Source organism: Phyllobates terribilis, unplaced genomic scaffold (assembly GCF_046119375.1).
Source record: "Phyllobates terribilis strain yellow unplaced genomic scaffold, ASM4611937v1 Scaffold_9__5_contigs__length_417890890, whole genome shotgun sequence".
NCBI lineage: Eukaryota > Metazoa > Chordata > Amphibia > Anura > Dendrobatidae > Phyllobates > Phyllobates terribilis.
In genome coordinates this window covers 410,504,672-410,517,667 of record NW_027362769.1, presented here as the reverse complement: position 1 = coordinate 410,517,667, position 12,996 = coordinate 410,504,672, and the positions used below count along the sequence as shown (strand labels likewise).

The following is a 12,996-nucleotide window of genomic DNA, read 5'->3' as shown; positions in this document are numbered from 1 at the left end:
CGGCCCAACAACGAGTACCCTACGGCCCAGGGGATGCATCAACTTGATAACCCGATGCAGAAATGCATGTGAAGAACGCTTCACAAACGCTTCTAACTGGCGGGAAAAACACATGGAAAATCCAGAGCATTTCTGCATGGTGGGCACACAGCCTAAGGGTGAAGGTCGGTCACAGCTAAGAAGACTGAGCACGTAGGCAGCATGGAATCTCCAATCACGGCACCACTGGCCAGCGGCAAGTACGAATCATTATGCCCAGCCGGACTGACAATCATGGTGTAAGAACTGACCGCAGCTGTGACTGCTATGCCAAAACACAGAACAGATAAAAAGGGGAGGGAGGAAGGGGGCGACAACACAGAGGGTCCCACTGCTGTGAGGGGAGGGGGAGGGAGGAAGGGGGCGACAACACAGAGGGTCCCACTGCTGTGAGGGGAGGGGGAGGGAGGAAGGGGGCGACAACACAGAGGGTCCCACTGCTGTGAGGAGAGAAGGAAGAAGAGGGGGAGGAGGAGACAGGCCACTGCTGAGAAACAGGAAGGGAGGAAATGGGGCTTCACAGTCAGGGGGCATACAATGACATATTGCAGTGCTCCTCAGTATCACACAGGATAGGATTAGATACACGGCTCAGCAGACAGTACCACACAGGATAGGATTAGATACACGGCTCAGCAGACAATATCACACAGGAGAGGATTAGATACACGGCTCAGCAGACAGTATCACACAGGAGAGGATTAGATACACCGATCAGCAGACAGTATCACACAGGAGAGGATTAGATACACGGCTCAGCAGACAGTATCACACAGGAGAGGATTAGATACACGGCTCAGCAGACAGTATCCCACAGGAGAGGATTAGATACACGGCTCAGCAGACAGTATCACACAGGATAGGATTAGATACACGGCTCAACAGACAGTATCACACAGGATAGGATTAGATACACGGCTCAACAGACAGTATCACACAGGATAGGATTAGATACACAGCTCAGCAGACAGTATCACACAGGAGAGGATTAGATACACAGCTCAGCAGACAGTATCACACAGGATAGGATTAGATACACAGCTCAGCAGACAGTATCACACAGGAGAGGATTAGATACACGGCTCAGCAGCCAGTATCACACTGGATAGGATTAGATACATGGCTCAGCAGACAGTATCACACAGGATAGGATTAGATACACGTCTCAGCAGACGGTATCACACAGGATAGGATTAGATACACAGCTCAGCAGACAGTATCACACAGGAGAAGATTAGATACACGTCTCAGCAGACGGTATCACACAGGATAGGATTAGATACACAGCTCAGCAGACAGTGTCACACAGGATAGGATTAGATACAGAGCCCAGCAGACAGTATCACACAGGATAGGATTAGATACACAGCTCAGCAGACGGTATCACACAGGATAGGATTAGATACACGGTTCAGCAGACAGTATCACACAGGAGAGGATTAGATACACGGCTCAGCAGACATTATGTAGCAGTCTCCTGGTCTCACCCAGTTGGGCGTAGATCTCTCCGATCTCTTTCTTGTTCATGGTCACACATCCTCGGTTGTCCACCAGGGTGATGGTCTTCGTCAGGTTATACGCCTTCCTTATCATGGTCTTTGGGTCCTTTTGTGATTCCGCCACCTCAGCATATTCCGTGTAGGGTCCGTCATCCAGCACGTACTTACAGGTGTTGATGAAGGAGGATTTCCCATGACCGGTGTAACCGAAGAGCTGCAGGAGAACCCGGGAGTATCCCTGATTACCCCGCGGCCCGTCACCCAGGCTGAAGTTCTGGATATAACCCTTCATGGACTCGGATTCCATGGTCGGTTCTGGAGGAGTCAGTTCTGAATATAAAGAAGCAGGAAACAAAGTAACAAGACTGAAAGTGAAAGAAAATTCTCACTACTTTGTAACAAGCACTGATGCCGAGCAACTAGCCCAATTGAAGTCTATGGGAAACTCCAGCATTTTTCTAGTGCCCCCCCCCCCCCCCCCCCCCCCGGTGGTCTGCAGAGGGCCTAAAAATTAATTGCCCAAATTGATGGGAACAGTGCTCACATGACATGGGGACAGCATGGGGAAGACCCCTGGAAGCATCTCTGACTCCAGGTCACTGCCTAAAACCGTGGTCATCAGACGTGGTCCTATATTACTGCGGTAATATTACAGACATTTTTGGCAAATATTAAACTCCATTTAAAATGGGCAAGGCGCATGGCAAGGGATGGGGAAGTGGATATGATGGTTCATGCAGAGACCGAGGCCGTGGGCAAGATGAAACTGTGCCACAACAAACACCCACATCATGTCGAACTACCTTCCTGTCCCAATTTCTAGGGGGCCGAGGAACACCACTATTGAAGCCGACCAGTGTGAAAAGGTTGTTGGTTGGATAGCGGATAATGCCTCCAGTCACTTAGTCACCACCACCACCACCCTGTCTTCCACAAGGGCAAGTCTCAGTAGATGTGAGCCAGGACCACATTATTATTATTTATTATAAGAGCGCCTTTCATGTGATCGGGGTATACATACTGTAACAAAAACAATTACAATAATCTTGAACAAAAACGTGACGGCGACTGATACAGGAGGAGCGAGGACCCTGGCCGCGAGGGCTCACAGTCTACAAGGGATGGGTGAGGATACAGTAGGTGAGGGTAGAGCTGGTCGTGCAGCGGTATGGTGGAGCGAGGACCCTACCCGCGAGGGCTCACAGTCTACAAGGGATGGGTGAGGATACAGTAGGTGAGGGTAGAGCTGGTCGTGCAGCGGTATGGTGGAGCGAGGACCCTGCCCGCGAGGGCTCACAGTCTACAAGGGATGGGTCAGGATACAGTAGGTGAGGGTAGAGCTGGTCGTGCAGCGGTATGGTGGAGCGAGGACTCTGCCCGCGAGGGCTCACAGTCTACAAGGGATGGGTGAGGATACAGTAGATGAGGGTAGAGCTGGTCGTGCAGCGGTATGGTGGAGCAAGGACCCTGCCCGCGAGGGCTCACAGTCTACAAGGGATGGGTGAGGATACAGTAGGTGAGGGTACAGATGGTCATGCAGCAGTATGGTGGAGCAGTGGTTACTGCAGGTTGTAGGCGTGTCGGAAGAGGTGGGGCTTCAGGTTCCTTTTGAAGGTTTCCACAGTAGACTTGAGGCTGATGTGTTGGGGTACAGAGTTCCAGAGTAGGGGGGATGCACGGGACAGATCTTGTATGCGATTGTGGGAAGAGGAGATAAGAAGGGAGTAGAGAAGGAGATCTTGTGAGGATCGGAGGTTGCGTGCAGGTATGTACCGGGAGACTAGGTCACAGATGTATGGAGGAGACAGGTTGTGGATGGCTTTATATGCCATGATTAGGGTTTTGAACTGGAGTCTCTGGGCAATGGGGGGCCAGTGAAGGGACTGACAGAGAGGAGAGGCCGGGGAATAGCGGGGAGACAGGTGGATTAGTCATGCATCAAAGTTTAGGATAGATTGGAGGAGTGCAAGAGTGTTAGATGGGAGGCCACAGAGCAGGAGGTTGCTGTAGTCGAGGCGGGAGATGATGAGGGCGTGCACAATTGTTTTTGCAGATTCTTGTTTGAGGAATGTGCAGATCTGGGAGATTTTTTTTACTTGGAATCGGCATAGTCCTCAGTTGTCCCTCAGTGTTCAGTTGTCCCTACTCCAGTCCTTGGAGCACAAGCACAAATACGCAGCCACCCACAGGCCACAATACTAAACTGCCACATTTCTCGACTGCTTGCAATAGAAATTTTGCATTTTAGGCTCGTGGAGACGGAAGCTTTCCGCAACTTCGTGGCGGCGGCCGTCCCTCGGTACTCCATCTCCAGCCACCACTATTTCTCCCGGTGTGCCATCACCGCCTTATACAAGCACGGGTCCCAGAACATTACCCGTGCCCTCACCAACACAGTTACTGGGAAGGACCACCTAACCACAGACTCGTGGACAAGTGCTTGTAGCCAAGGACGGTACATCTCACTGACGGCACACTGGGTTAATATTGTGGAAGCCGGGACCCAGTCAGACCCTGAGATAAAACACGTCCTCCCGACGAAGAGGATTGGGTCAATCAAGCTTCAACACAATGTTCACAAGGTAGACAGCAGCGGTGGTTGGTCTCCTAGACAAAGAGCAAACTCTTTCATGATGATAGAGGCCACAATCTCTTTAGGTTGCTGGTTGTCACGAATCATTTGGAGATTTGTGGCAGCTATATTTATGATGTAATTTAAATGTATTTTTTTCGTTCAGCAAGGGTTAATGTTAGTCTCTTGCTGGCAGTCTTTTGTTAGCGGTCTGCTGATATTGGTTGGTGCCACTCCCACCTCCCTTTAAATAGCCACATGCTCCATCAGCTGACCGCCAGTTATAGTTCATTCTATGCTGATCTCTTTGAAGGAGCCAGTCTCTGGAGAAGCTGTGGTGTTCGTTGCTATTGCAGCGGTGAAGTTTAGTGTTGAGCCACCCCCGTAGTGTTCGAGTTCGGTTCGGTTCGTCAAACACCCGTGTGTTCGCCGAACTGTTCGTCGAACACCTTCGAACACCGTTAAAACCAATGGCAGGCAAACAAAAACACATAGAAACACATAGAAAACACCTTCAAAGGTGTCCAAAAGCTGACAAACTGCTCAGAAGACACAACTAACACATGGAAAAGTGACAAGTACATATAGTCATGCGAAAAGAAAAGAGGTGGAGGAGTAAAAGGAGGGGGAGACACAGATATAGGCATGTCATGCCCTTCTAAAATCCAAAAAGTGAGAAGCCGAGACGGCCAGTCCGTTCCTGCCCGTGCCACCTCCGTGTCGCCGGGTTTGTGCCAGAGCCGCGGTGAACCCTGACGGCCAGCCCCCCTCTCCCAATACTGGTGCCTGTCCGCTGGTGGGTCGAGCGAGCCCCCCTGTGGTGGAGGCAGCTCTAAGCTTTTTAATTTAAATTGTCTCTCTAATTTGAATAAATACACTTTAAATCCATTTACAAGGATCTATTGGAGGGCAAGTCTCATGCCAGCAGCCGCGTAATTCCAGCTCCAGTAGCGTCCACTAAAGCTGCTGCAGTTAAAAAGCTTTTATAAGGATCGAGCTCGGCTGTCCACTGCAAGGCATCTTACTGCCAGTCCCAGCCCCTATGCCTTGGGGTGCCTCCTGATGCTCTTCACTGAGTATCCCGTGGTCCCGAAGCATTTCCTTTGAAAAAATGAAGTGTCCAAACTACAGGTGGTGTAGCTTGCTTAACAGCCGGGATAATCCGCTGACTAGCAGACCCTGCTACTAGGCACAAAGTATTTCCTGGGCTAGATGCAGTTAAAAATTTGTAATTAGATACTCTCGTTGGATGCTGAGAAAGCATTCCATAGAGTCTCCTGGCACGCCATATATGATTCTCTTAAAAAGCTTGGGGTAGGGGTCTAGGGGACCCTTTTATAGCCAAAATCACGGCCCTGTATCGCAATACGTCACCTAGGCTGAAGATAAATGGAACTGTAGCACCCTGAGGGCTCGGTTGCTACAGAGGTATTGCACCTCACCCAGAGGTGTGATATCTCACTCTCAGGTAAGGATGTAGTGTGGATCAGGACCCGACACCTGCATGCATTACACCACATTGCCGTGGGGCAGGGCGACCAATATGCCCCTGAGATGGGCATGACAGTCCCTGTCCCTGGCTGGAGTGGGGGGAGGGAACACTGAGGAAGGGGAACCCTGTAGTGCAGGAGCAGGGAGGAAGCAGTTCCTGAGTGCATTGAGAAGGGAGTATAAAAGGTGGGCACCATCTTAGTTCAGTGCAGAGAAGTCTGAGCAGAAGTGGCAGGGAGCAGGGGCTCTGCATGAGCTCTGCTCCGGAGGCGGGCCTAGTAACAGAGGCCCAGGCCTGGAAGAGGGAGAAGGAAGGAAGAGGAGTGGAGAAGGCTCCAGGAACGAGGAACGAAGGGATCTCAGGGGTGCGGACGGGCGAGTCGCCACCGCACGCCCGAATCCACCTGCGTGGAGGGGTCAGGCCAAAGGGGGAGACCGGTCCCCGAAACTAGTGGAGGCAGGAAACGACCCTCAGCTAGAAACAGGAGGCTGTGACATTTTAAGTGGCGCAGCCCCTCGCTACACCCGCTAGGAAGGCACCACATAGGGTCAGGGAAACTGGCGCCAAGTTTACCAAGAGGAGGCCCGAGGCAGCCGGACAGAAGGGTTGGTAAGAAAGGCCAGACAAAGGACACACAAAGGGGGTCCTGTGAAGCACTCCAAAGTTATCTGGGAGTTGTCTGAGCCCCTCACCTGGTGAGCACAGTACGACGTGGGCAGCCGTTACCTGCAGACGTGGTCTGGATAATAAGAACTGTGAGTAAAGGCCCTGGACTGCATCACTGACTCCGTGTCGTTACTGCTGCTGCCCTGCACCATCACCCCCATCCTCCGCATACACTGCCCTGAGGCTATTCTCCTCCCGTGGGGAGTTATGCTACGCTCTGCTGCACCCACAACACCAGCCTCAGCGGTCTGCCCTGGAGCAGCGGTTCACTCTGACCGCAATCCACGGGTGGCGTAGTCGGACATTTAAACATCAAAACCACATAAATAGTTCCGCCACTGGTTTGACTGCCCTGAGCCACGGAACCGGGTTGCCGCCACGGAGACTACAACCACCAGCATCCACCAAAAAGGGTCCGGCTCCGGGTGTCCCAAGGCCCAGGGGGTGCGTCAGAACATTTTCATCACCTTTCACAATCACCAATGGGACAAGGCAGGGATGTCCTCTGTCCCCTCTCTTATACATCCTAGTGACGGAGCACCTGCTCTCATCAATTCGCCATAACCCCAATATTAGGTGGATTGAGGTGGGAGGCACCGAGTACAAGTGCTCTCTATTTGCTGATGATGTCCTAGTATATATCACTCAATCACATATATCCATCCATGCTGTTATGGCTGAAATAGATCACTTTGTTACATGGTCAAATTTTAAAATCAATGCAGCGAAGTCTGAGGCCCTCGATGTCTCCCTCCCCAAATCCATATAGGATTCCATCCAGTCCAACTTTCCCTTTGCCTGGCCCTCACAGGGTATCAAATACTTAGGAATTCCTATTCATAGAGACCTCTCCCATCTATGTTATCTTAATTTTGGGCCCTTTATTGAACAACTCCATACAGACCACGGTTGGCAAGTTAGAACTGTAAGATTCACTACGTGAACCACTGGTGTTTTGTGGAAAAGCACATGTACACTGCGTTCCAAATTATTATGCAAAAAGTGTTTAGGAGTGATAAGGGAAGAATTTGTTTGTTTGTCAGTTAAACTCATTGATGGTGATGTGTGTCAGGGCTCTTTATATCACTGTAAGCAATTGCAGACACCTGTGCTAATTAGTTTGGCAGGTGTGTCCAATGAAAGGCAAGACTACTTAAGAAGGCTGTCCCACATTATTAAGCAGCCTACATTTTCTGCCAAAATGGGAAAGAAAAAGGATGTGTCGGCTGCTGAGAAGCAACAAATTGTGGAGTGTTTAGGTCAAGGCATGACTACAATCAACATTGTGCGATGATCAGGATGAAGTGTCTTGGCAATCAAGAAGTATGTAGCTGATTCACAGTACACACGGGTGCGTGCTGATAAGGGCAAATTGAGGACTCTTTCCTACAGGCAATTACGTCAGGTTGAAAGAGCAGCGGCAAAAAAGCCTTGTCATAGCAGCAGACAAGTTTTTGAAGCTGCTTGTGCCTCCAACGTCCCCCGAACAACAAGATGCAGGGTCCTTCAGAGGTTTGCAGCTGTGCATACGCCATCCTGTCGACCTCCTCTATCCACTTCACATAAGCAGAAACGGCTCCAGTAGGCCAAACATTACATGAAGACTGATTTCAAAACTGTTTTGTTCACGGATGAGTGCCGTGCAGCGCTCGATGGTCCAGATGGATGGAATGGAGGATGGCTGGTTGATGGACACCCCACGCAAACACGGCTACAGCGCCAACAAGGAGGAGGTGGAGTAATGTTTTGGGCTGGAATCATGGGGAGAGAGATTGTCGGCCCCTTTAGGATCCCTGAAGGCGCTAAAGATGAACTCCATAATGTATGTGGATTTTCTCAAACAGCACTTCCTGCCATGGTTCAAGAAGAAGAACCGTGTATTTCACAGCAAGATCATTTTTCTGCATGATAATGCACCATCTCATGCTGCACATAAAACATCTGCATCTCTGGCTGATATGGGCATAAAAGGGGACAAACTTATGGTGTGACCCCCATGCTCCCCTGACCTCTACCCCATTCAGAACCTTTGGAGCATCATTAAAAGGAGTGTCTATGATGGCGGGAGGCAGGTCACATCTAAGCAACAGCTCTGGGAGGGTATTCTGTCCTCATGCAAAACAATTGAAGCAGAAACCATCCAAAACCTGACAAATTCAATGGACGAGAGAGTTCAGAAGCTCCTTTCGAACAAGGGGTCCTATGTGAAAATGTAACATCACCTAGAATAAAGTTTTGAGTTGAAAACTGTTTGATTTCAGTTTCTAACAACCTGCTAATGCTTATAATTTCAAAAATGACCATTTTTTTGGTCTTTATTAAAATGAAAAGGTTGATCGAAAAGTTTGGGGGATCTAAGAGTGTGGCAACCCAGTAGTCATGATTACTTCGAATTCTGACAATATGAGGGTCATGCTGCAGGTAGTGCAGCAAGAAGGCACTTATGTGTCTTGCGCATCTCGGAGCCCCAAAATTATTTTCCGGGCTAGATGCAGCTAAAAATTATTATTAATTTTAAATCTGGTGAAGCTTTAGTATAGATGGCCTAATAGGATCAGTGCTGCACACTGCTACAAAGCCCAAATTATTTTCCAGTCAAGATACAGATAAACATGATTAGTAATTTGAAAGCTTAAAACGGTTGGTAGGGTGATTTTAACCAATCATCAAGCTTTTACTCTCCCCAGGATGACACAGGGGTAGAAAAGTCGTTTCGGATCCATGATTTGTTCATCTTTATGAACGTGAGTCTGTCTACATTATCAGTGGAGAGCCGCGTGCGCTTATCTGTCAGCACACCACCAGCAGCGCTGAACACACGTTCAGACAGAACGCTGGCTGCGGGGCATGACAAGATCTCCAAGGCGTAAGTGGCTAGCTCCGGCCATTTATCCAGATTGGAAGCCCAAAAAGAGCAAGGGTCCAGTGACACAGTCGTGGCTTCAATGTTTACTTGGAGATACTCCTGTACCATCGTCTCTAGGCGTTGACTATGTGTCAGACTTCTTGTCTCCTGTGGCCTTGCAAAGGATGGGCTAAAAAAGTGGTGAAATGATTCCGCAAAATTGATGTTACCAGCAGATACTGTGGTTCTGTTACGGTTTGAGTGCTGAACACTTGACGTCCCACGGTTGGCAAGTTGGAACTGTGAGATTCACTACGTGCACCACTGGTATTTTGTGGAAAAGCACATGTAAGATTCTGCAACAGTCTCTGCTGATACTCCTGCATGCGTGCATCCCTTTCTATGGCAGGAATAATTTCTGCAAATTTACTTTTGTACCGGGGATCTAACAGTGTGGCAACCCAGTAGTCAGGATTATTTCTAATTCTCACAATTCGAGGGTCATGTTGCAGGTAGTGCAGCAAGAAGGCACTCATGTGTGTTGCGCATCCAGGAGCACCAAGTCCCTGTTGTGTTGGTGGCGAGGTAACAATCATGCTTCCTTCCTCTGTCCTCTCCCCCCAACCTCGCACAACAGAAATGTGATCAAGGTCTCCCTCATCTGATGAGTCTTCCATCAGTTCGTCCTCCACTTCTTCCTGGGCTCCTGCACCTTCCTCACTAGTTTGGCTGCTACCATGCGCCCTGGTAAAACCATCTCCCCCACCCTCACATGCCTGCCGCCTTGGTGCTGCCGACCGTCTGGACCTTGCAGATGTTAGCCCTTCCGCATACAACTCCTCCTCCTTTACTTCCTCCACCTCCTCTTGTGCCACCACCTGACTCCGAATTCTGTTTAACATGTGCTCCAGCATGTAAATCACCGGAATAGTCATGCTGATAATGGCATCGTCAGCACTAAACATCTTCGTCACCATTTCAAAACTGTGCAGAAGGGTGCATAGGTCCCTGATCTGAGACCACTCCTCCAGCGTGATTTGCCCCACCTCTGGATCTCGTTGGCCCAGGCTATACGTCAGAACGTATTGCACCAGGGCTTGTCGGTGCTGCCACAGTCGCTGCAACATGTGCAGAGATGAATTCCACCGAGTAGGCACATCGCATTTTAGCCGGTGAAGTGGCAGGCCCAACGACTTCTGTAGAGATACTGAGCTGCGGGATGCGAACGGCGGAAGTGAGCACACAGCGACCGAGCCCTCTGCAGAAGGCCATCTAGTCTGGGATAGTGGGCTAAAAATTGCTGGACAACCAGGTTCAACACGTGAGCCATACAAGGCGCGTGTGTGACATTGCCCCGGCGAAGGGCCGCACCCAGGTTTGCAGCATTGTCGCACACGGCCTTCCCTGGTTTCAGGTCCAGTGGAGACAACCATTCATGAAATTGGTTCTCCAGAGCTGACCACAACTCCTCAGCTGTGTGACTCACATTTCCCAGACATTTCAATGTAAAAACCGCATGATGACGTTGAGCCCTACTGCCAGCATAGTAAGGAGGTGTGCAGGATCCCTTCTGCGCAGTTAGAAAGCTTGTGGCATGACCAGACAGGCTTTGGGTGCAGGTGGAAGACCGAGAGGAGGTTGAGGAGGCAGAAGCAGTGGAGGAACTTTGACATAAAGAGGATTGACGCACAACTCGTGGGGACGGCAAGACTTGGACAGCAGCCCCTTGTCCTGCTGTCACCATAGTTACCCAGTGCCCAGTCAGCGACATGTAACGCCCCTGTCCATGCCTACTCGTCCAAGTGTCTGTGGTGAAATGCACCCTGTCACACACAGAGTTTCTCAAAGAAGCGGTGATGTTGTGTGCGACATGCTGGTGGAGCGCAGGCACACCTTTCTTTGAGAAGTAGTGCCGACTGGGCATCTGGTACTGGGGCACTGCGACGGACATAAGGTCTCGAAAATCCTCTGTGTCCACCAGGCGGAAAGGCAGCATTTCTGTAGCCAAGAACTTGCAGATGGTGAAATTCAACCTCTTAGCTTTCTCATGGCTAGGAGGAAATGGTCTTTTACTTGTCCACATCTGAGGGACCGAGGGCTGGCTATTGTGCTTAGACGGTGTTGATAAGGGTGTCCCCGGCAAACTGCCGGTCTGTGAGGAAGATGCAGGCGGACATGTTAGGTTGCCTTGTTCCAAAGGTGGTGCTATCGATGTCGGACAGCGCTCAACACCAGCTGGTGTTACCACCTCCAAAGAAAATGATGACCTGCCAATCACGCTGGCTGTTGCGGGTAAAGAGGTGGCAGGTCTGCGCCCCAAAACAGGTGTGACTGCTGTCCCCCCAGTCACAGAGGATGAAGAGGCCGCGGATGCACAAGATATGGCAGACGGTGGTTGGCCCGGCCGGCTAGGCCGCATTGTATCACACTGAGCTTCCTACTGCAACTTATGCTTCATGTCCATGTGCCGGTTCATGCATGAAGTACTCAAACTATGTATTTTTTGGCCTCTACTTAGCTTTTGCTGACAAATGTTACAGATAACACGAGTTAGGTCATCTTTATCGATCTGAAAAAATGCCCAGGCTATGCAAGGTTTAGCACCCATGCGACCTGAAGAGCCACCACGACTTGTGGTGAGAGGCAGAATTGTGTTTGAGGATGCAGTTGTTGACGTGCTTCCAGTACTACGTCTCTGTCCAGGAAGGCGCAACCTGACCTCGTCGTCACTAGCATCTTCCTCCACCTCCTCTGCTGACCTCATCTCTTGGCTGACTGTGGGTTGACAGTAAGTGGGATCTCCAACCTCATCATCATCACCCTGTGCGTTATCACACCCGTCGTCCTCAGAGCCAACCTGTTCCTGCCCTGACAAAAAACTAAAGTTGTCGCTCCAATCAGGTATTTGAGTCTTATCATCGTCTTCCTCATTGTCTCCACCAACAGGAGTTACAGTTTGGGAATGAGGGTCTACATTATGGTCAGAACCTTCTGCGTCTGGTCCTGGATCCGACTCATAAAGATTCTGGGCATCAGTGCAGATCATTTCCTCGTCTGGATTCACAGAAGCGCTGGAGTCGACCTCTGATTCCCAGGCTATAGTATGAGTAAACAGCTCTGCAGACTCAACCATCTGTTCTACCTCATACTCAGACGGGCAGCTGGAGATTTGGGAGCTGTGAGGAAGCAAGTGCGATTGGGGTGACACCTTTGAGGACTGGAGTATTTGTGATGTTGAAGTTGATGTGGAGGAGAGCCCACTTAAAGGAGCACTTGATATCCGTTGAAGCACCTGCTGTTTTTGTGCCTCATCTGGAATTTGTAGCGATTGGCGTGGCCGTAAGAAAGGGATCTTATCACATTGTCCGCTAAAGGAAGTAGACATTTTAGTTTGGCTGGAAGATGGTCTTTCTTCTGCAGATGTTACTGTTGCTTTAACACCTACCCCACGGACACAAGCTTTTTTCCCCTTCCCAACACACCTATTCCCCTTTCCACCAGCAGCAGGCCTTTTTCCACTCATTTTGGTGGTTAACTAATTAACAACTCTGGAGTTGTTTGCACAAAAAAACAATGGATGGGAACCGAGCAGAGCTGAGTGGCCAAACTGTGGCATTAGGCCAAAACTATTGGCTGGGTTAGATGCAGAAAAAAATTATATTCAATTTGCAACCTGATGGAGGTCAGTATAGATGGACTAATAGAGAAAGTCCCACACACTGCTAGAAGGCCAAATATTTTTTCAGAGCTAGATGCAGATAAAAATTATATTCAATTTGCAACCTGATGGAGGTCTGTATAGATGGATTAATAGAACAAGTCCCACACACAGCTAGAAGCCCAATATTTTTTCAGAGGTAGATGCAGAAAAAAATATATTCAG

At 49.7% G+C, this 12,996-nt stretch overlaps 1 protein-coding gene across 2 annotated transcripts in view; it reads right to left on the bottom strand.

Annotated features, from left to right (window-relative positions):
- The window catches only part of LOC141162666 (uncharacterized), a 61,188-nt gene that overhangs the window by 34,394 nt on the left and 13,798 nt on the right, over positions 1-12,996 (bottom strand). The window contains exon 2 of one of the 2 annotated variants that reach the window (XM_073649012.1): positions 1,527-1,868. In XM_073649012.1, coding sequence (XP_073505113.1) covers positions 1,527-1,845 — 319 coding nt within the window. In that variant the 5' untranslated portion in view covers positions 1,846-1,868. Of the gene's footprint in view, positions 1-1,526; positions 1,957-12,996 lie in introns of those variants that run through there. The other variant, XM_073649011.1, reaches the window with a different exon arrangement.